Source organism: Microchirus variegatus, assembly GCF_963457635.1.
Source record: "Microchirus variegatus genome assembly, chromosome: 13".
Taxonomy (NCBI): Eukaryota; Metazoa; Chordata; class Actinopteri; order Pleuronectiformes; family Soleidae; genus Microchirus; species Microchirus variegatus.
In genome coordinates this window covers 19,635,527-19,659,197 of record NC_139814.1, presented here as the reverse complement: position 1 = coordinate 19,659,197, position 23,671 = coordinate 19,635,527, and the positions used below count along the sequence as shown (strand labels likewise).

Sequence of the window (23,671 nt, the reverse complement as noted above, 5' to 3'; positions counted from 1 at the left end):
CGTCCGATTAAGTTAAAAAATCGCGTCTGTTAATCCCTCACACTACAGGATAATCCGACCAGATAATCTGTTCAAATCAGCCTCAAATCAGAAGACATCCTCGATTGTTAGAAGAGCCACATCGGGACTGTAAACCTGGCCAATTATCCTCTTATTTGGGGGCAGGCTATATCGTTAATTGGACACTTTAAATTACAGAAAGAGCTAAAAACAAAACGAAAGAGACCGATAACGAAACAACATTTTATAGTCTATGGAAGCAAAACTGCTACACTGAGCTTTATATATTGAACAGCAGTTGAGGCTAAGGTGGTAAGCTCAAACAGCTTAGTAGTTACCGTAATAACTATAAAAGATGTAAAACAGACTGATATCTGTATCAGCATGGGAATTGAAAAAAATGATATAATTCATAAGCATTAAAAGAAACGCAGCATCCTTTATGGAGAAACTGAGATTCTTAACATTAACATAAGGAGGAGGTTTCGTTTTCACACTATTTTATTTACCAACCTACACTGATTTTCTCAACGACTCGTCTCGTCTCCAGTGCTGCAGATTACATCGTATCCACTGTGACTGTGTAACCAAACGGGTACAGTTAGACGCGAGTCATCCCTCCTTCATACCCACGCCCGATCAGGCAATAAAAGGTGGGGGCAAATGTGTTTATGATAACCTTTGCGGTCTCTGTAGCAGTTAATGGCTGCCATTACGGAGAAGTAAAAAGGTAATTCATTAACTCTGCTCCAGCTGTGTGAACCTGCAGCGGATAAAACAGCACAGAGATGAGAAATCGAAGGGAACAAAAATTGAGAAGAAGAAGAGCAGAGAAAACCCCAAACTAAACACAAGAGTACTGAAACACTAAATCAACACAAAACAACTGCCGAGTTAAATCAATTATCGTGTTTCTATGTCCTTTAATAAAATAATCTAATCCAATAAATGTGACCATGAGAGGGAGCAAATGTGGAGAATTAATTGGATTAGGGGACTATTTTCATGTTGGCTAATCTCTGGTTCTCAGTGGAAAGTGCTTCCATGTGTCCACACAGTGACATGAGCCCACTCTGAAACAAAGAGAAGAGTTGGACTGGATCTTCATCTCTGACCCAGACAATCTGTTTGCCATTTTCGTCATCATGTGGAAACAAGACTGGAAAAAAAGACTAAAAATATTCTCCTTTATTCTTTATCTTCAAAATAAAATTTAAAAGAGTAGAAACTGGCGACGGATTGAAGATTTCCTGCTGCTTCGGCACATTTTTCGAGGGCCAAAAACCTGGACTTAATGAAGCAGAAGAATCCTAATTTCTGAGGTTTAGGGCTTAGATAGTCAGATAAAACACTGCATTGATATATAGATGATTTTAAGCTAATATTGTTTGAGGCTGGAATAAGTGAGCAGCACGACTTTGTCGAGGAACATGGTTTTTTATTTTTGGGTTTTTTTTTTAGGCACGTTATCAGATTAGTGTGACCAGTGTGAGACAGGAAACACGACAGCATGACAGAAATGATCTGTGACCACAATTTTAATGTCTGGATATTTGTGAAAATGAACCCTTTCTGTATCCATTTCAAAGTAAAAGCACAACAAACTTTTAGTTCAGTGAATGCATACTTTTTTTTTTCTTTTTTTTTTTTATTATTCACAATTATATTTAAGTCAACTCTCAGAGGCGAGCTCCATAGCAGACATGCTCCCTGTGAACACACCCACACAGGTGTACAGGATGTAGTTTTGATTAAAAATATTCATAATTAGAGCTGGTATTGTGTAAATGTCTGAGATCACACATCACGCTGCATTTCATTTTGTGGTCAGTGAGTTTCCTGTCACTCGTCTGCTTCTGCCGAGTTAATTAAATTGTGAGCGCTCTCACCTTGAGCTCTGCCTTAAATCTTTCAGTTCAAGTGTTTATTAGTTGTAGCAGGAAGCCTGAGGGGAACACCGGAGGCTTCACATTGTTAATTCACACGTGTGCAGCTCACCCGTGAGACCCCATGCTGGATTTAGTTATAACATTATGATTCTTCTTAAGATATTGCAGTTCAGTTCAAATGTTTGATTTGCTTTGTTAAAAATATACCACACAGTTATAGCAGTGCATCACAATATTTTAAGATACAAAAGTTCGACAATACAGGAAGACAAGATGCCGACACAGGATACAGATGCTCACACCTCCAACAAGTACATTCTCATATATTAACTAACAACACTTTCAGGACTAATTCAACACATTTACCTCTACCATCATTACATAATATGCTAATAAATATTAGCGTACCTTAATAACCAATTAATGCCTAAATTCAAATTTTTGCCATAAACTTAACCAGCTCCACAGAAATGCGGTTCTGCTTCGTTAGGACTAGTGATGGCACCATACCATTTTTGTGAGTATCTGCCGATATGTCATTCCAATAAACGGTAAAGCTGTGTGGCCGTGTAGCGTGACGTCGTACAACAAAACGACGGCATTGCCCGTGACACGACAGACAACAAAGGAGGACACCCAGCAGCTCTTTCTTCCCTGCTTGGTTTGTGGCTGTATGGAATATTTACACCGATCGCACGGGAGTGACATTTTTCAGTCTCTTAATCAGCTGGCTGTCGTGGGTGGAGCCTGTATAACCGTACCAGACTATTTTTACACCGGTACCCCAAGGGAAGGGTGCCGATACACGGCTCATGAGGACTACCGGTCCTGACAAGGTCATCGTTTATGCCAGAAAAGGTCCTGAAGAGGTAACGCATACAAACACATGCGCACACACACACACACCAAGGTCACACGGACCTGCCAGCTCAGCTCACTAGTGTGACTGAATATCCTGGGCTACTTGTTAGGCGTCTGCCCATTATCACATGCAGGGCCGACGGCAGGCCACTCTCAAATGACATTCACGTTATTCTCCACGGGGAATAAACGAAAATGACTGAGGAAAATTGCCAAGTTGCTATGAATAAAGTAACATAGACGGAGGGCAGAGTGCGGCGACCTTCGTGTTTACGAAACGCCGGCCGGCGCGAGAAATGATTTGAGGAGACGTTTAAGGGGGAAAACACGCCGGGTGACCTCCCAGGCTAACCAAACACAACCATCCCTCAGTGGCCTCCCACAGTCATCATAGCAACATTGATTAGGTTGCACTCTGCCCATTGATTATGTGTCACTCCTCTATACGCTGCCAAAGACTGCAATCACTCACACCCAATAACATTTAGTCCATGTATAATTCACTCCGTCCTCCTCGTCTCCAGCACCGTCCTGAAAAGATTCCGTTTGGAGCTCCGTGTAAACGTCACGCGCAAATCATTGATTTTCTGATTCACCAACAATTGATGTGGACCACAGCACTATGTGTGTTTGTGTGTGGCAAAATTGCTCCACGGCGCCCTCTAGGAAATTTCAATTTAACAGCCCCTGCAACTGCTTTCACCGACAAAACAGACCTACAAAAAAAACCCAACAGGAAGGTGGCCATTTTGACTCACGTGGCATTTTACCACGTGTTTTACTGCAATCCCCTTCAAATATGGTCACTCAGCTCTGTAGGGATGGACAAGGTTAGGATTAAATGCTATCAAAAGATACACTTAATGTGACACGATGCAGGCACTAGGGGGCGTCAAAGTTGTTTCTATTCCCACAGGACATGACAAAAAAAATAAAATATTACAACTGCATAATCCTGGACCAAAGTCGCGCCAAACACCCCGAAAAACTAATTGTGCATGATTTCTCTATTTATTCTCAACAAGGTTCCTTCATTCGTTTGAGCAGCGCCACCATGAGGAGACATGAAGTGGTGACGCCCAATGAGTGAAACTGGCAGGGTCTGTTTACTTTTTATCAAGGAAAAACTAACCCAAGTGTATACACATATAAAATGGGAACTTTGTAAGATAAAAAGTGGTTGTTTCCCATCGGTAGAGTTCATACTTTTGAATCAATACAGGTGCCAGCACCCAGAGTTCACTAACACTACCATATGATACCCTTTTCCTGTACTTAGCTCTCTTTGCAACTACAAAAATGTATTTTATTTCGATCCCACAGAGGGAGCTGTGACTGCTTGACACCGTTTGCTTTTTTTTGGTAACGATAATAGTATCATAACCCTTAATCCCTGCCCCGTCAGCTGTTTTCGGCATAATGCTGCTTCTGTCAGATCAGCTGGTCTTTGACCAGTGAGGATGGGAATATGAATGAAATGAACAGCCCATACAGGAAGTTGATCCTCAGTGTCTGTCTGTATGTGTGTGTGTGTGTGTGTGTGGTATCGGCAGAGGACAGGAGCTCAACACAGACCTTCCTGCCAAAACAGTAACAGAATCTTGCCGTAGTAGCCTCGCTCTGCGTCATTACTATTTGACCTGCTGCCAACATTTCTCCGTTTCTGTGCATATGAGCCCTCGGTATATGAGCTCACCTGTCACAGTTACTCAGGGATTATCCACACGGACTTTCCCCAACACAGTCTTTTTACACATCAAAAACAGAGAAGATGGTGTGGAAGGTGTGCAAAAAGATTGCAAGCTCCAAACACAAATGTATTCCATTATTAAATTTAAATATTGACTGCCGTAATATATCAAAAAGATATGAATCGACGATTGCATTAATAAAGACGAATCTTTCTACTCCAATGCTGACTATATTTATGGTGCATCTACTATCACAAGGTGGCTGTAGCAGCAGCAGCAGCAGCAGCAGCAGCAGCAGCAGCAAACATTTAGTTAGTGGATTTAATGTCTGTTTGCAGAACTGAGGAAATGCACCTTGAAGCTGCTGCTCTGAGCTCAACACGCTGTCGAGCCCTCAGAAGTGATGACATTTACCGGGGTCTTTGAAGGCATCGCGTTACTAGCTGCTGCCGTGTAAAGCCTGAGTTCGGAATATTGGACAAATAATAACTCCCGAATGAAAACGAAATTTTAGGGCTATCAAAAATCACTGTTTCTGTGTGAATAAAAAGCCGATATGATACAAAACTTGCATAATTCCTCAACTTGTTACCCTGTGTATGGGCTGTTATCCTCACGTCACTGCTGTGACTCGGGGAAGTAATGAACAATTAATTCAGTGGCAATTTACACCCACTCATTAGCTCTCTTTAAAACTGTATTGATCCCCTCCTCAACCCCATTGAAGCGTGAAGTTTATTTTCTGAAGACAGTGACAGCGTATATAATATACATATACATAGATTATAGTTGTAATTTTCGTTTCTCATCCGTTAGACAGGTTGATGGTTGATTACGCAGAGTTCTATTAGCAGCTTTGATTTTCCAGTAACCAGTGTTTTTGAGTGTTTAGCGTTCACATATTTCACTTGGTATCGTGTGCCAGGTTTGAGATGCTGGAGAGGAAAATACAGCTTTTACTAAAGTGGGACAGTGAAATCTCCTCTAGAGCCTGCTCTGGTTGAGTTCTTCTTCATAAATTCTTGCAGTGGAAAGCGATGGCTAAATCTCATATTTTTAAACAGACTCAACGTGTATTATCCCAGCTAAGCAGTTCATGTGCCTTCAAGAACTTCCTTGAAAATAAAACAGGACTCCAACCCCCACTGCGTGCCGAGGCTTGAAGGTGATCGCTGCAGAAAGTGGGGAGAAAAAAAAAAAAGGGGGCACATTAAGAATTCAACAGCCGGCGCAGCCACATCAGCTGGAAAACCAACTGAGCCATGCATGGAGACAATTAAGCAGAGATTTACTGTGCAGAGGATGATCCTGCAAGGTACGGGAAAAATTGCCCACCCCCCCACCTCCAAACCAAGCGCTGTGGCTTCCTCTGAGACGTACCGTCTGATTAATGGCAGCTCAGGGCCTTGCCAGTGCAGAGGCTGGTATCAGGATTGAAAGGCGAGTAGCGTGAATGGTTCCCACAGGCTCCATATCACTGCATCTGGCACGCAGGTGACCTACAGTGGGTCTGCCGCAGTAGCTGCAGCTACCTTGAAAGTCCAACTATCTTTGCAGCGAGCTGTTAATTAATCTTATCAAGGGCGGACGTGTATGTGTGGCAATGACAGGCGCGTGAACGTAAACACTCTTCGGGGCTCTGATAGAAGCTACAGATACTTTTCAGATATGCAGCAGAGAGAGATCAGAGCCGCCTCAGGCAAAGACAACGGATGATTTGGAAACGTAATCCGCGAGAGATACTGAAAAGAAAACTTTGTCTGCTGACGGAGGTCTAAACACAAATTTTCCTACGTGATTGTTTTTCTTTGACATTCTTAGAAAAAGGTTTAGCATAAACACGACATCGTTTCAAGATGACACACACCTATTTCCAGATGCTTTAGCGTCACGGTTGTCCTCTCAAGAGTAGAATTTAGATTATTTGTGTCCTCGAGGACACAACGACCTCTGCTGGACAACCTTGTTAACTCATTTATAATGCCTGCTGTGCTTCTAGGCTGGATGTTTTCCGTCCATCCGCCCCGATCGTTATCTACCGTCACTACCTCTATGCATCTTTTGTGTTGGTATGGACGTTACGCAAGACTTCCTCTAGAGGGCAGTGCCAAGTTGCAGGCATCAAAAAACATTGAAGTTTACTTTCTGGTTTCTTTGCTTCATTTAACACAGACATAATTTCAACTGAAAAATGTTGGTTTGTGCACAAACACAAGACATCTGAAAACATCATCATTTCGAGGTTTGGGGAAAGCAGATCAATATTTTTTCCACATTTTCTGACAGTTCATGGATCGAACAACAAACAAATTAAGGAAGTAATCGACAGAATAAACACAAAATGAGAAGAAGAAGAAGATGACGACGGTAAAGATGCGAGCAAGAGAGAGGTGGGACTATGACGTTATCGTTTTACCAAAGTTGTATATCGACTGTAAACACAAAAACACTCTGGGACCAGCTTTACAAAAACAGCTTTGAAGAGCCCCCCCCCCAAAAAAGCTGATTCCATGTGAATAAAAAGCCGATAAAAACGTGAGCTGATTCTCCAGAACTGTACGTTCAGGCCCTGAAACACATTGCAGTCGGATTTGAAGGCGGTTGTGAAGTGTGTGTGTGTGTGTGTGTGTGCTACAACAGTGAAGCATGTGGGTGCAGCCTGGCTCTCACTGCACTATTGATTCAGCAACACTGCAGTTTAGAGACGCCTTGGCTGGATTTGAGAAATGGAAAATAAACAGAGGAAACCTCCATGGGAGCAAACCCACACGGAGCCAGAATCAGTTCAAGAATACAAATTCACAGTACAATCCACAACCTCCCCGACAACTGCATCAGACTTTAGAGACACGGTTAATATGAACATTTTAACCTCTCACGTAACCGTTTCACACTTTAAATCAGTGTTAGCAAACTTGTCAGGTTCATTTACTGAGTTTAACTCAATTTAAAAAGGTCCAGTGTGTAAAATTTAGACTAAATTATTTTTCTTTCGGCACTGATGTGAGACAAAATGTCTACTTTTTTGCCTTTTGGTTACTTTTTTTTACCCCTTTAGAGGTTTTATCTAATTATTACTTAGTAAAATGGAGAAAATAAACCAGAAAATCGAAAAACTAATTATTCAATTATCAAACTAGTAAAAGATTAATTAAGGGTTTGATTAATAATCCATTCCAATCCATAATAATCGACCCTCAACCCCCAAAAATTAAAGAAATACACCTATTTACATACACCAGAGGTCTCAAACACATGGCCTGTGGTCCATATGTGGCCCTCTTATCAATTCTTTTGAAAAAGTAGCCCACCACTTATAAGCTATTGCTATATGTTTTTTGAAGTAATTGATCAATTTTGCATCAGAAATGTGTTTTTTATTGTGAACTACACATTGTTCCATATCAACAAAGACACTTTTATTGTGAAATTCTGTGACATAGTGTCACAAATATTGTTACGGCGATATCATTAAAGAATATCGTGATGTCATTTTCAACTCCTTGACTGAACGCTTGTCTTTTCCCACAAAAATGAATGTGTTTTCACTTGACAGGCCCCTAATGACCAGAGCAGACGTGGACCCCCAGGTTATTTAAGTAAACAATAGAAATAATAGAATTGTGCATTTGTTTGTGTGTTAAGTATCAGTGACTGACACAGAGAAGAAAGAAAAACAACGACAAACACAAACTGTGTGGTGTTTCTATCAGGCATTTCCTGAGGCCTCTCACTCACTCATTCATTCACTCACTGTGGTCTCAGGTATTCACACTGACTGTTGTAAGAGCAGCTTCACCTTATCTCCTCTCCCTCACAACCGCTTGGTAAAGCTGTAACAAAGCGGGCAGATAAGGAGACGCCCGCGCTGCGCTGGACTGTTCCTGCCTCTCTGCTGTCGCTTAAACCAACCCAGCTCGGCTCAACAAAAAAACTACACTGTGCAATAAAATATATGTATAAGAGGTGGACAACATGTCTGCCAGACGCACTTTATTAAAAAGGTTTCAAAACAGGCCCAGTAATTGCTGGATGTAGCACATAATGGATGATACACAGGAAGTCAGTGTGTGCCTGTGTAGTAATAGTAGTAAACTGTAATTCTGGCTGGTCCTCTTACTTTAAAGGGCTTTTTAATGGTTAAGATGTGGTTTTATCATTAGGGTTAAGTTAAGGTTAAGGTTAAGAGGATGCATTATGTCTATGAGTGTCCTTACCAGGACGCTGTACAAGGATATTTCACTTTTGTAGGACATTGTCTGGCATTAACACCGAGTTGTCAAGACTATTATCTGTCATGGAGACCAAAACCTGGTCCTAATGAAGCAGAACCTCATTTCTGACCAAGTTTAGGACTAATATCAAGTTAGGCATTAACTATAACCAGATGATGCCTAACCTTAACTTAACTTAACCACACATCTCTTTGGTTAGGCTGTCTGTGCAGTGTCCTAAAACAGCTATTTGTTTTGTGTGTGTGTTCAAGCAAGGTATTACTTATGTTGTGGGGACCAAAATCTGTTTACAGTGTCACATTATGTACTGTTATTTTACACAAGTGCAATATAAACATATCATATCGCATGCTCAATCACTGTTTATAATGTAAATATCTAGTCCATACTGCATATATTCTGGAAATTGTTTATAATGTACATTATACATTCAGTTTTAACTGTTTTATAGTCTCGGTGTTGATATATTTTTATATTGTCGTTTTTTTTGGTAATGCATGTTTATTATTAATTATTTATTATCCTTATCTTTACTGTCTTGCTGCTGTAACGATGCAAATTTCCAGAATGTGGGACAAATAAAGGACTATCTTATCTTCATACAATGGGGACAAAAATCAAAAATCAAGTCCCCATAACTGTATTTATTTATATCTTTGTGGGGACATATTGACCTTTTTAGGGTTAAGATCTGGTTTTAGGATTTAGGGTTAGAATTGGGTTTAGGCTAAGGGTTTACAGTGATGGCAACAGTTAGGATAAAGGGCTATGGAATGTCTATGATGTGTCCCCACTAAGATATAAACACACGTTTGTGTGTGTGTGTGTGTGTGTGTGTGTGTGTGTGTATATCATCAGTTATGCACATCATGTCTCACTGTGTGGATGAATGATTAGGCTCTCATTAGATATGCTGTCCTGGTCTGTAGCAGAAAGACACTGCAGTAACTTCTCACACACACACACACATACACACACATACACAAACACACACACACACAAACACACACACACACACACACACACACACACACACACACACACACACACACACACACACACACACACACACACACACACACACACACACACACACACACACACACACACACACACACACACACAGATAGAGAGATAGGCTTAGTCAGCTGTAACTAACTGCAGACAAGAAGAAGGGGATTAAACGAATGAGGAGGTGGAAACTGTAGAATCAGTTCTCACAACAGCAGTGATTTACAGCCGTGTCATCATCAGGCAAGTCTCAACAGTCGGCCGCCATCTTAGCAACGCCTCCAGGCTGTTATTCTGAGCTAACGAGACCAGAGATTCTGTTTAGATCAACGAGGAGAGAGCCGCTACTGCACTGCCAGTGAACGGTGAATTGATAATTCCACAATAAACATGGTATCATTTCAAGAAAGCATACAGGTCTAAGGAAGGGGACGGCTGCGTGGCTAGTGGGAACACAAAATGTGTTTTTTTAGCCCTAGAAAAAGAACACCGAACACTTTTTTAACAAAATAGTTGACGATTAATTAGGGCACCGTACGGAGCTTGGGAACCCTAAATCTTCCAAATGCATCAATAACTATTTTATAATTAACTCACAGTGCTCTGTATTAAATCAAATTGAATCCTGATGTACGCAGAGATTCTCAGTTGGAGCTCCCTGCTGACGGGGGGTGATTTGGGATAATGACAACAACAACAACAGGCTGTTTCAGGACAACAGTGACATTATGAAATAAGATGGTCTCTCTCTCTCTATCTATCTCTGCTCTGTAGTCACAGATCTGTACACGAGGCACGCGGCGCACTTCAAACAGCGGAAACATCCTCCGTCTCTTTTCTCGTCCGAGCTCAAGGTTACACTGCATTTGTTACGTCCAGATTGGATTACAGCAAAGTCCTCGCTGTCAGGAGGATGTTCCAATAAGTTTGTCAAGACCCTTGAGTTCTTACAGAAAGTAGGAACACAGGCGTCACTAGAGCTGAACCAATGAATCTATTATTAATCGATTACTAAATGAATCTTCAACTACTATAATAGTACTAATACTAATACAATAATAGACAGATTTATCGATTACCATAATTATCGTTAATTGCGGCTCTAGACGACACGTTTATACGCACAGTTTCATCAAGCTACCGCCGTAGTCAGACTAACGCTACGTACACCATGGACACAGCAGGAGAAAATCTATTTATTGGCCATGTTCATCTGACTCCGCCTCCGTAGGTGGCGCTGAATCTCTCTATAAGCTAGCGTGTATGGAATCAGATGATACGAGTTAATCAACATTGCGTGAACACGTTTGACCGTAATAGACTAAGGCTGTAAGGATTTATCGACTATTAGTCGACGACTAAATGAATTGTTGACTATTTTGATCACCGATGCATTGGTTTGATCGGTTTCTTTTAATAATTACAACAAGCGTTTTATGAAATCACTAAAACCGAATCATTTTGGTTTGCGGGCAAAACAAGACGTTTGAATTTCCAGGTTTTCTGAAAGTTACACACGGCAGCTTTAATTCGTGAAGGTGTTACCAATTTTGAGCGATGTTGTTGTTTGTGACAGATAACGAACGCGTGGATGTTTCTGTGTTTTTCGACATCCTCCTCCCTCTCACGGTTTCAGTGCGAGCAGAGAGAGGAGCTGCCGAGCAGCAGGTGAGCTCTGCACACGGCTGTTTCTCTGCAGGATGTTTCCTAATAACAAACTGGTTCTCCTCCAGTTCGTCTGACAAGGCACACAACTACAGCTACTGAAGCCTGCTGGGCTGCTGCAGGGGCCACAACACACACACACACACACACCATAACCACAATACACACACAATCTAGTTTCCATGCCTTCAGAGGACCTCTAACCATAACCATACCTACTACTGGTCTAACATTAACCATAACTCTAACTCTAACCTCATCCTAAACTAGACATAGACCGATGTGTTTTTTCAGGGCTGATACTGATTATTGGTCGTCCATAACTGATATTTGGAGCCGATATTGATTTGCAGAAAAAGTGAAAATATTGGCCTCAACATTTTTAATAACACAAACACCAACACTAAACGTATAAATGCCTCTAAGCATATGTTTATTAAACATCTTTCAGATTTGTGAATGTTAAAGGCTTTTTTTACCTAAGACAATAGACATCTTTGTTTTAAAATTCTAACAAAAAGTGCAGGGAGTTCCCAGACTCAGCACTATTTCTTAAAGTAAACAGAAAATGTAAATAAATAAATAAATAAATTGATTTGCATCAAAATGGTGAATATAGGCACTGATACTCGGTCTATCCCTACCTAATACAACATGTTCCGTTTTATATTATAGGGGCCTCGGGTTAGGGTTTTAAATCACGTTTTCAGATTTTCTGGTTTCTTTGCTCTATGTAACAAAGAAATAATTCAAATTCTAATACTTTTTTTCATTTAAAACCATTTAAAATGGATCAGAATATTCATTAATTGATTGGGAAATATTCCTTAGTTGCAGCCCTAGAATCCAAGCCTCATTCTGCCTGCGCTAATAGGGGATTCTTATTAAAATGCTGCCAGGTCAATCATGAAAGGATATGGTAATTATAGAATAGACAACACACACACACACACACACATATCGAGCCAGGGTGGCTGCTAAGCACTGGGCTAATATAATGTATCTGATGTGAGGGCTATTCACATACATATTTACAGTGTTTGTCACGTTGAATTAATGACTCTCTGGCAGTGTGACAACCATGATTAAAGAGAAAAATCCTGATGTGGCTCCAAAAAATTCCGCTAATTCCATTTTAAGCCGAACCAAAGAAAAAGCTAAACATGTAGTCTTTGGAGAAAAAAACGACTCCCAGGAGAGGAAACAGCACTTTTCCTTTTCTACAGAGGAAGGGAATGCAGAAAAGGAGCCAGAGAGGATGTGAGGCGGTGATCTGCTGTGATCATGAGCTGCGTTATATTCTGCCGGGAGGAGAAGGGGGAAAAAAAAACAAAAAAACAAAACCAAACAAAACAAGAAGAAGCTGAAGCCTGTGGGGTAATGAGCCGCATCACAGCGTCCCCTCATAACCCTTCCCCTCCCCTCATCCTCACATGTGATGTCTCTCTGTGAACACAGCCTATTTAACACTGTCACATCAATTAGCAGGTGAAGAAAGGGCTGAGGAGACGTGAACGCCTTTTGTGTGTGAGGAAATTCATCGCCGTCAGAAACGTTCGCAAGAACAGTCGCTGTGGTTAAATCAAACACCGGGGATGTGACAGCCTTGTGTGTGTGTGTGTGTGTGTGTGTGTGTGTGTGGGGGGGGGGGGGGGGGTTACTGGGAACCGTTTAAGAGTGAGGTAAATACCCCCGAGGGGGCGCATGAATGCAGAGATCTACATTTCAAGTAGCACCAGTGCTTTGGGATGTGTGAGGCCTCGTCCACACGGACACACAACTTTACTTTTTTCTACACTCTGTGATCAGGAAGTCATTTTTCCAGATCCGAGTATTTTTTTTGCTTGCTTGGTGTCTGTTTTAGTTAAGTTTCAGATATTTTTACCTGTTTCTGCTGTTTAAATCTAAATAAAATGTATTAAAATTCCTTGGGCTGAACCAATAATCTACTCATATAAATGTTTTTCCCTTTGTCCAATGACAGACCTCATTTAGTCTCTTCTGTCGGGAAATTAACAGAATATTTTTCATACAGATGTTCTATACATTTTCACCATAGAGGGCGCTACAGGTAGCAGCCTTTTCAGTCAACTGTTTTAGCCATAAAGTAGGATCTCCGCGTGTTTGCCTTATACTGATATTGTGCATCCCTATTTTCCTCCAAACCCCCAAAAAACGCCTTTAAACACTGCAATATACATGCCTGTAATACTGCTACAGAAAAACACCAAAAATGTAGAATATGATGCATGCGTAAACAAAAACGAGCAAGAGCTAGCTATGAGCAAGAGTTGCGAATTGTTTGTCATTTTGAGTTTTCTAAAATAGTGTTTTAGGACGTGAAATATGGCTTAAAACAATAAAACTAATTTTCTTAGCGCAGTAAAAACTTCAAGGTCCCTACTTTGCCTAATTTAATTCCCTTTACACTGTGTCCTTGCCTTGGAGAACAACAACAACGAGCAGACAGAGGATCCTGGACCATTTCCTTTGCAGTATATGTCTGGCCTGTATGTGGCGCTGAAGAGGAGCATCTGCATGTAGCACTATTCATATATAACTCAAAGTGCTTTACAGAATAAAAGCCAGAGGTTAAAACTCAAGTAAGAATTCAACAGCAAGATGTTGGACGATGGCATCTTCTGTTTCCGAACATTTTACATAAAAACGTGAGGGTGCCGTTTCCCCTCTGAGACCCGCGTGGATAAAAAAAAGCCGCTTCGATAAAACCTTTTTGCAAATTCTCCTACTCTTGTTCTGAAAAACGCCCGAGTCGCTCGAGCCCAGTTTGTCACTCGTGACCGAAGATTCCCCGACTGCAGCCGCTCTCCATCCATTTGTCACAGAGGCCTTTTCAGCGTGAACATTCTTCAAGCAAGAACACAGACAGTGTCAGTCTCTATAGAAGTAGTCTGCCCATGAAATTTCATTCCCCCTGCTGCTGCTTGGCTCTTTGTCAGGAAACATAATGGCTCGCTTCAGCCAGATTAGCCTCGTCTTTGAGATTTGGGGAGCTGACAAACAGCCGGCAGGTGCCGGAGTCATCGCTCCAGGTCTGACAGATAAAAAAAAACACACTGGCTGTTTATTTACACACCGCAAACAGCCGTGACAGATTAATGGGTGTGATTCTGACGGTTGTGAGAAAATCATCTTTGTCTGCAGCGACGGTACAAGAATCTACAGATACAAATATCACGGAAACGATGAAGTGATTCACACTGATCATCCAAAATAGACAAGGCTGTACACTACAGTTCAAAAGTTTGGGGTCACTTAGAAATGTCTTTATTTGTGAAGGAAAAGCACTTCTTTTCAATGAATATAACATTAAATTAATCAGAAGTACACTCTATTTGTATATGAATATGAACATAGGTGTATAGAGGCCCATTTCCAGCAACCATCTCTCCAGTAACCCTTGTTATTTTGAATAAAAATCCTATTTTCTAATCTTGTCAATGTCTTGAATATATTTTCTATTCATTTTTCAACTCTTTTGATGAATAAAAGTGTGACTTTTAATGGAAAAACACCAAAAAAGTGTATAGGTGACCCCAATCTTTTGAACGGCAGTGTATGTGATGGTGTATCTGACCTCAGGATACAAACACAACTGTTATCACAACACAATCGTTTTTTTAACTGTCAAATACATTGTTTTTAATAACCGATTCATTCATTAGTTCATTAGTTGCTTGGTCCTTAAAATGTCAGAAACTTGTAAAAACAGCAGATTCATCCTGGATTTTTCCAGTCCTTGTTACCATAGCTCCTCCCATTCGCTCCTGAGAAACTGCATCTGCTCCTTTATCTGCTCATACTAACAGGCCACGCCTGAACACCAAACTGCTTTTTAGTCAACCGTACATTTATTTCAGAGCAACGGAAAATCAACGGTGACAGGATTTGGCACGTGTACGTCTGAAAATTACCGCAACTCCTGGACCGTTTGTGATATCTAGAATATTAAAAAAACGATCTGTCCAAGGTTCGACACTGCCTCTCAACCCATGTCAGCTGAGACTGGCACAGCACCCACCACGAAAGACCCTCATGTGGAGGATAAAGCGGTAGAAGATGGATGGATGGATACGGGAAAGCAGAGAAATAGAGCTTTGCATCCATATACTTGTTTACGGTAGCACTCAGGACTTCCATGGAGCAAATAGCATAAAAACAAACACACACACACACACACACAGTAGAGCCTCGGGTGTCAGAGCAAACGGCTCTTTTCAAAAACACACTCATCATCGAGGTCTTACCTGCAGTTTGGCGGCGGGTCCAGGGTTATTTCTGCTAACTCCTTCTGGATCCTGAAACAAGACGGAGATCTGTGTTATAATCACACACACACACACATACATACATATACACACAAAACAAGACAGTTGTATAAATCCTGACTGTAAAAAAAATCAATCTGTGAGTGCACACGGAATACTTCATTGATTTTCTAATGAGCTCCGGAGCGCAGTGAGTGAACACAGGAATCAGTCCTGACACACAAGATCAACACCACGGCGACCGCGACGACCGCGCAGCTGCATATTTGACTCTTTTTTTTCTCTCTCTCCCGCATATGAATGTAAATGGATATCGATGTCAAAAAAGGTCGCGTCAGATAATGGAATCATATCTGGTATATGAGGGTAAATTCATTTAACTGTAAGGGAAGCTGTCGGCCGCGTTTCCACACCGAGCACGAGAAGAAAGTATTCAATCAATCGACTTCTCCCCGGTCGGTTTAGTATTTATTACATTTGCTACAGCGGTAGTCACGTTGTATACTTTACATAATTACACATCAGATTGATCGATCATGATTCAGCCGCCATTACCATGACAACGACGCAATGCATTGCTTCCTCATTTTTCGACATTAACGCACACGGTTCACTTTTAGATCGATGCGGCTTTCATTTAAAGCTGCAGTGCGTAACTTTCGGTGATTTTTTGTTGTTGTTGTTGTTTATGTTATTTAGTAGAGGTGGGAATATTTTACCATCTCACGATTCGATGCGATTCCAATTTTTGGGGCTATGATTCGGTGGCAACATTAACGCACGCTAACGTGTGATGCGTTTCCATGGCAACTGACCGGAAAAAGATGCGACCCCATATTGTTTAAACGAGTGTCTAAAGTAACGATAAACTTTAAAAACAGAGGCACACATAAGCAGCGCGCAGGTATGCTGGTTTTTTGTAGCACTGCTCTTTTCGTTTAATAAACAGACCGCTCCAGTTTGACTGTATGCGCGCTAAAGGAGCTAACGCAGCTAACGCAGCTAACAGAGCTAACTGGTAAACAGTGCCTGGACTCCGGTCGTTAACATGCCCAGCACTACTCTTTATTAAAAAAAAAAAAAAAATTCTGGGACATTTTATATATCGATTCTGAATTGTAGTAAATGAGAATCGCGTTTCTTGTGAATGGATTTTTTTGCACACCCCTATTATTTAGCAGCTTCTGTTTGCTGAACAGATATAATTGAACAGTTTTTTTAAGCTTTTACGCATCTTTTTTTTATCCGAAATCAGGCATTAACGTCTCGTCCACACGGAAAAAGGACTTAACCTTTTACGATGTGTTTTCTTTACTTTTTATTGATTTGGCAGTTAGAATGTACAAAATATATCATTGTCGGTATTAGACGAAGGGCTATATCTTACATTATTGTCTGTTAAAAAGTGATTAAAGCCGTGTTGGCAGCTATGAAAGATGAGTGACAGAAGTGCTGTATAAATGTGTGAGTGAATGGCTGTGAATGGGTGAATAGCAAAACTGTAGCGTAAAGCAGCTTTATTCAGGGTTAAAACACTGAATAAATACAGGCCATTTTCCATCATTGCTTTTTGTGTATTTTTGAGATACAATACGATACAAAACGTTTGCTAATTCGCCTAAACTTGTTCTTGTTTGTATGAGCCCTCGGGGAGCACTTGTGTGTATACAGCAGCAGCAGCAGCACAAAGGCCGGGGGCGGAGACGAGAAGCATTTATCCCATCAAAATTGTCCTCGTCGTGGACGCTTCTTCTTTGCGTTGTCACTTTACTCGCTCAACGTTGCCGTCACCTCCGTTTGTGACTTCCTGTGTGCAGTGCAGGAATGTTGCCAGGAAAACACAAATACAAGCAACTATAAAATTTTCATCCCCCCCCCCCCAAAAAAAACAAAACTAATCCTTCTTCTGAAACTGGAAAACGGCTGTAATCAATCGTCCATGTCGACGACGTCGCAGTGCATTAGATTACCATTGAATGGCTTCATCCCTGTCACATTATCAGCATAATGGGCTGTTGTCAGTCTCTATGTCCTATCTAAAGTGACAAGGTCAAAAGGTTAATGTCATAAAAACGACTCCAGCTTATTTCTACGATATCCTGGGAATGCTTCTGTTTTATCTCACTGTGAGGCAGCTTTTTCCCTCCTCACACCAAAGCCCACGCAAAAAAATTGCAGATTTTTTACGTCACAGTACACGGGAGTAGTTGATCGCCCCTGCTGCCTCCATTAGTGAATTTAAATGAGTTATTTTGTGACTTTGGTGTTTGAAATCCTTTGTTCGACGTTACCCAGGCAACGCATGTTAACCGAACCTGGCAGCAGTGGACCAGCACCTCCTGTGTCCCCCACACTAAAAATGCTGATTTTCTCCATGGACTTTGGTTGAGAAGTTTGCAAACTTCATTTTGCAGGCGGAGAGTGCAGTTTAGTAAATAAAGCTGACAAGATATTCTTAGGATAGTTCTCAGTTCTGGATCCAGGCACCGGCACCGAGTCAACATTAACTACGAGTCACTTCCTCATTCAACTGCACTTGTATAGAAATAAAGAGAGACTGTATTATTCCCTGACAACGTGAGCGAGCATGAGGCAAACTGATACAGATTTTTATTTACGATGATTGATTTTTCTGTAACCGGCGGTGAACAGCCGTCATACTCTTGTTATTAATGTCTTTGTCGTTTTTACGTCTTTTAAAACTCTCCATGAAACGCGCACTCTTGGTCTCCGGGGTCTGAAATCTTCACCTCCATCTTCACACCATAATGTGTCAGACTGAGCCGGCGATGTCGGCCGCGGAGGACGTTACACTCGTGGCTTCTCAGTCTTACAAGTCCAGACTCTAATATCCATCCTGCCAAGTTCAAACTCCCACGGATTCAAGTTCAAACACAGCATTGGCTTTCATTTCCATTTCCTGCTCTTCTGCTCCTCTTACGTCACGTTTTCCCTCTCGCCGCCATAACTCAAAATGTTCCAAGGACGCCACAGTCACACGAGGAATAAGAAAAGGAAACTCAATAATTGACTTCTCGCATCGATTGATCCCGTTGACTGTTCCCTCAGCTGTTTGTTAACCGGGACATAAAAATAATTTGTTATTGCGAGCGCTCGATACCGGCATGACGGATAGTTTCGGCATCGACTGAATGTGTGATAGTCGGGGGGGCGGCGACTGACGATCAATTTCATCATCGATTAGTCCAAAAAATGCAAAACCTCAAAAATAATGATGTTGTTTTGTCCACAAAGAATCATCATTAAATTATAATGAGATCTTTGTTGCATGGATCAAAATAATCCGAAAAAATTCACATTTAAGACGCTGAAAAATAAGAAATGGTTGCCCTACAAAGTAAGACGTAGCAAAACAAAACGTAATTGTTTGAGTATAAATTAAAACCAATGGAAATACATGAGAACAAAATAGTAAACCAGAAAGAAGTGACTTTCGCCCTGTGTGGCAACAACGCATCCATTATCAGCCGATGACTGAATTACTATTTTTAAGCAGATCGTTAAAGCTGAATAATTTTGGTTATGCGTCGTTTTCTTTGCGCTCGTTTGTCACAGAGAACAACAAAGAGAACGTTCTGGGAGCGACTTTGTGCGTTTCACTGGATTTGCCTTTAAAACTAGGGATGCACCAATACCAGGATTAGATTAGATTATTTGTCATTGTACACATGCGGGTTCATACATCCATTCATCCGTACACACATTTAAAAGAAGTCATAAAAGACTTAAAAGAGTAAGTATTAAGGTCATGTCTAGTAGGTCTAGACGCTTGTAGACGCACTGTAACTTTGCAGCCACTTTACGTACAGTATCTTTAAGTGAGCTGAGCAGATGTCGCGATACTATACACGGTCCACGATACCAGTCATATCACGATACAACGATTCTGTGACACATCACGACATCCGTTTCACAGAAGAAGACATTCCTGCAGCGTCAATATCAGCATCTGCTCTGACTTATCGTGTTGCACGAGGGAGAAAGCGACGATATATATGACTAAAAATCCATCCTTTGACAGACCCCTGGTAACCTGTGCTCTGCTCAACTGGCAACCCATTTGCCACTAAATATTAAAAGGGGGATTATGTAATAAATCTAAAGCAACTGGCCATAAAATCCTCCTAATATGTCACAGAGACTCAGGAATGATGTTCATGTAACAAACTGAACTCACCAACAACAGTACAGCCAAGATATTATATATAATAGCACCACCTACCGATGTCTACCACTCATTGCAGTCAGTAGAGTCTCAGCAGCTGAGCAACCACGGGTTGCCAGTTACGTCAGAAAACGAAAGACCTCTGTATTTTGAATGTAGCCGTTTTTGGCCACATTCTTACATATGGCACCTTTAAGTCTTATTCTTTTCATTCTAATTCTCGTCCTATACTAAAATGTGGTGGTACATTAACATTTAACGAAGGCCTGTAAATAAAAGCTGAGATAGTGATCTTTCGTCTTACATTCGTCTTTTCATGTCAAACCAAAATGTTTTACAGCAAAAAATAAAAGGAATATGGGACTGTAAATATTTAAACAGCAGCAATAAACAGCATCTATTCTGTTCACAGTCAAAGTGAGGCAAATAGAGTTTGTTTTAAATGTATTCATGCATTTTTGTATGGGCTCAGACATATATTTGTAAAAAAGAGCCTGTAATATCATCTCCACAGTTACAGAGTCATTCTCCGCGGGAACACTCGCTGTGTTATGTTATCTGCAGTCAGTGTTTCCTGAGGTGGCACATTTCAAGGAGAGGAGCCGTGATGACGGAAGGCTTTGAGAATGCAAATGTCAAAGTCGGTGATTAAACCGCAGCTTCATCACACACACACTCACACACTCTTGTTTTGTCAGTGAGACAGGTGAGTGCAGTGAAGGCAGCACACACACACACACACACACAGTCAGAGATAACTGGGGCAGTAAATCTACCTCTTGGCGCTGGTGGAGAGTTTGGCGGCCGTCTTGCTGGAGATCTTGGCCTCCTTCTTCTTGGGCTGGGTCTGGTCCCGCTGCTCGGGGCCCGACTGCTCGGGAGGAGCCGCCTCCCTCTGCTCGGCGTCTGAGCTTCCCCCACTGGTGTTGGGGCTGTCGTCCGGCCTCGGCTGCACCTCACTGGACATGCTGACGCTGCAGACACACAAGACGCCACGAGGCGTTAAAGGCAGCACACGACGCAGGAAGTGCAGGGACACACAATCTGAGAGGGACGACTTAAGGACAGCAAATAACCATTGTTTTCTGAATGGATTGATTAATGGATTAGGCGTTTGGGCCATGAGATGTTGGAAAATGTTAATCAGAGCAAAGTAAGCAGAAAATATTCACATTCAAGATGCAGGAAAAATCTGAAATCTTGTTTTAATTATTAAAAACCACTCAAAGTGATTAATGGATGATGAAATGACTTGACTGATGATTAATCCTGGCAGCCCTAATCTAATTATTACTGTTTTTGATTCAGTTTCCCATGATAATAAACTACTTGACATTATTATTATTATTATTCTTAATCAGTTTGAGTGGGTCTTTTTTCTCTCCGCAATAATTAAAACAAGCTTTCTCTTTTTCCAGCTTCTTAAACGTGAATGTTTTCTGGTTTCTTTGTACTAATTTTGACATTTAAAAACATCATCATTTCCAGGTTTGGGAAACACTGATCAAAACGTTTTGACATTTGATGTCAGACCAAAACATGTAGTGGAGAAAATAACGAAAAATAAATGCTTCAGTCTCAAGAACTCAACCAAGTTTCAACGGCTCTTTAAAAAAACATCAACTTTTCCACTGTCATCTTAACTCAGGCTCCTCATGGGGGGGGGGGGGGATGGATGTGTTAGCCGAATTAAAGAGTGGCAGCTGCGGACTCTGAAGGACCTTGAGCAGTTCCGCTGTGATGTACATTTCATTGCGTCTCAATGAGGACAAGTTAAAATTAGAGATATTTTGGATGGGGTTCGTTGGGGCGTTATGTACACTCGGTGTCAGACAGAGAAGGCACGCGCCGGGGGTAACATCGAGGACCCCCCTCTCTCCCTCCCTCCACACATACATACACACATACACCGACCCTCCCCTCCCTCACTTCCCCGAGGACCTCTCTCTCGGGTCCCGTGGCTCTGTGGCTATCAATGAGGAGTTAGCAAAGCCTCGGTGTGAGACGTCTTTGACAACAGAGCGAGATCAAGCGGAACAAAAACACTCTTCTCCCGCATCCAGGCTGAGAACCGCCGGAGCTGCCGCTGACCAACAGCACAAAGACAGAATGGATGCCCCCCCTCCCTCTCTCCCTCTCTCTTCTTCCACCACCGCCCCCTCCCTCCCTCCCTCCCTCCCTCCCTCCCTCCACAACACAGCGGAATACACCTCCATTCTTTCCGCTCACATGCATTTGTTTAGAGGGGGGGGCTCACCTTTCTGAGCAGCGGCAGGAGGAATGTCTGCTAATGTCCGCTAACGTCCGTTCCGTTGTCCGCTTCACGAACTGACCGAGGAGCGCTGGTTCCCGTCCGCTGCCTTCACTTCGCTGTTCCGCTGCTATCGCCGTTGGTGCCGTTGCTGCTGCTGCTGCTGGAGAATGCGAGCCGAGCCGAGCCGCGACTGTAAAACTGCCAATGCAGACGCACTAGCTACAGGCGTCGCTTCCGGTTCTAGCTGGCAAAATAAAAGCCCACGTTCACGTTAACAAAGATTTTTTTTTTACTGAGAAAAAAAAATAATGGCCACGAAATAGATTTAACATGTTAACAAAATTCTAAACTGTGGCCACGAAATAGATATATCGTCTTCATGAAAAATCATAATTCACGGCTACGAAATAGCTATAACGTCTTCACAAAAAATAATAATTCACAGATGTTCACAAAATACTAATTAATAACATTAATATAATTCTCATGAATGGATGGATAGATAGAGTGTTATTTTATTTTATTTTGGAAATTATATTCTCAAAAGCCTGGGGGCTGCAAGGAATCATTATTATCAAAGTTAAGTAAAGTAAAGTAAATATTTTCACAGACTATGGAATTTTACCATTCCAGACCACACCGTACTGTACCACGATGGAAAATTTACCTTAAAGGTAGATATTAACAGAACTGTTTTGTTTTGTAATTTTTATAATATAGCATTATAATAATTAGGAAAAGTCAAATGGTTTAATTTCTTAAGTTATCAACCTAAGAAAATCGAAAATAGTTCTAGTTTAATGGACAGGTGTGCAAACCTGTGCATGTGTCAGTATCAGATATGTATTTACATATCTATTACGACAAAGCAAATATCTTTTAATTATATTATGTAACTCTATTGATAATGTAATGTGAACACACTCTTGCAAATTAATTTCTTTATTTTGTTATTACATTATGTACAGACATTTTTTAATTTTTAGGTTGAGACTCATCACTTCCGGTCGCTTCCTTGATGCCAAAACTTGACAATACAAGAGAGCGCCTCCATGTGGCGGACGGCGGAAGTGCTGTCTGAGGCTCTCTGTTTATGGCAGGCTTTGATGATGGTGATGGTGTCAGACTACAAAGGAAGTGGAAATGAGAGGGCGAACACGGAGGCTGCCACTTCATCTTCATGTGTCTCAATCCACGGCCTGTGTCCTCACGAGGAGACGGAAGTGGGGTCGCTGTGTGAAATGAGACTCCTTCTTCTTCTTCTCCTGATAGAATCCAGCAGGCTGTTTACAGAGAGGTTCAATGCTGCCCTCCACAGGTCAAAGTCCTGAATCACAGTTCTTCTAAGCGCTGGTTTTTAACCCTCTTGTTATCCCTGGGACATCACAAATGATATTCTATAATTCTTTACTTCATAGTTAATAACTGAAACGAAACATTATAAATAAAAAAAATGCTTTACTTGAACAGAATATAATGTCATGAAACACTAAAAAGATCTATCTTTACAACTACTATTTTTCTCTATTGTGTAATGGTGTTGTATTATATTTACATTTATATACCTGACACATAAACTTTTGAAATAAT

The 23,671-nt window shown here is 41.3% G+C and overlaps 1 protein-coding gene across 1 annotated transcript in view; it reads right to left on the bottom strand.

Annotated features, from left to right (window-relative positions):
• The window catches only part of LOC310935763 (ubiquitin-conjugating enzyme E2 E2-like), a 36,440-nt gene extending 14,229 nt beyond the window's left edge, over positions 1 to 22,211 (bottom strand). The window contains exons 1-3 of the mRNA XM_083899707.1: positions 22,085 to 22,211; positions 20,604 to 20,801; positions 15,621 to 15,671 (exon numbers count right to left, since the gene is read on the bottom strand). Coding sequence (XP_083755833.1) covers positions 15,621 to 15,671; positions 20,604 to 20,794 — 242 coding nt within the window. The 5' untranslated portion in view covers positions 20,795 to 20,801; positions 22,085 to 22,211. The remainder of the gene's footprint in view (positions 1 to 15,620; positions 15,672 to 20,603; positions 20,802 to 22,084) is intronic.
• Positions 22,212 to 23,671: the final 1,460 nt, after the last annotated feature.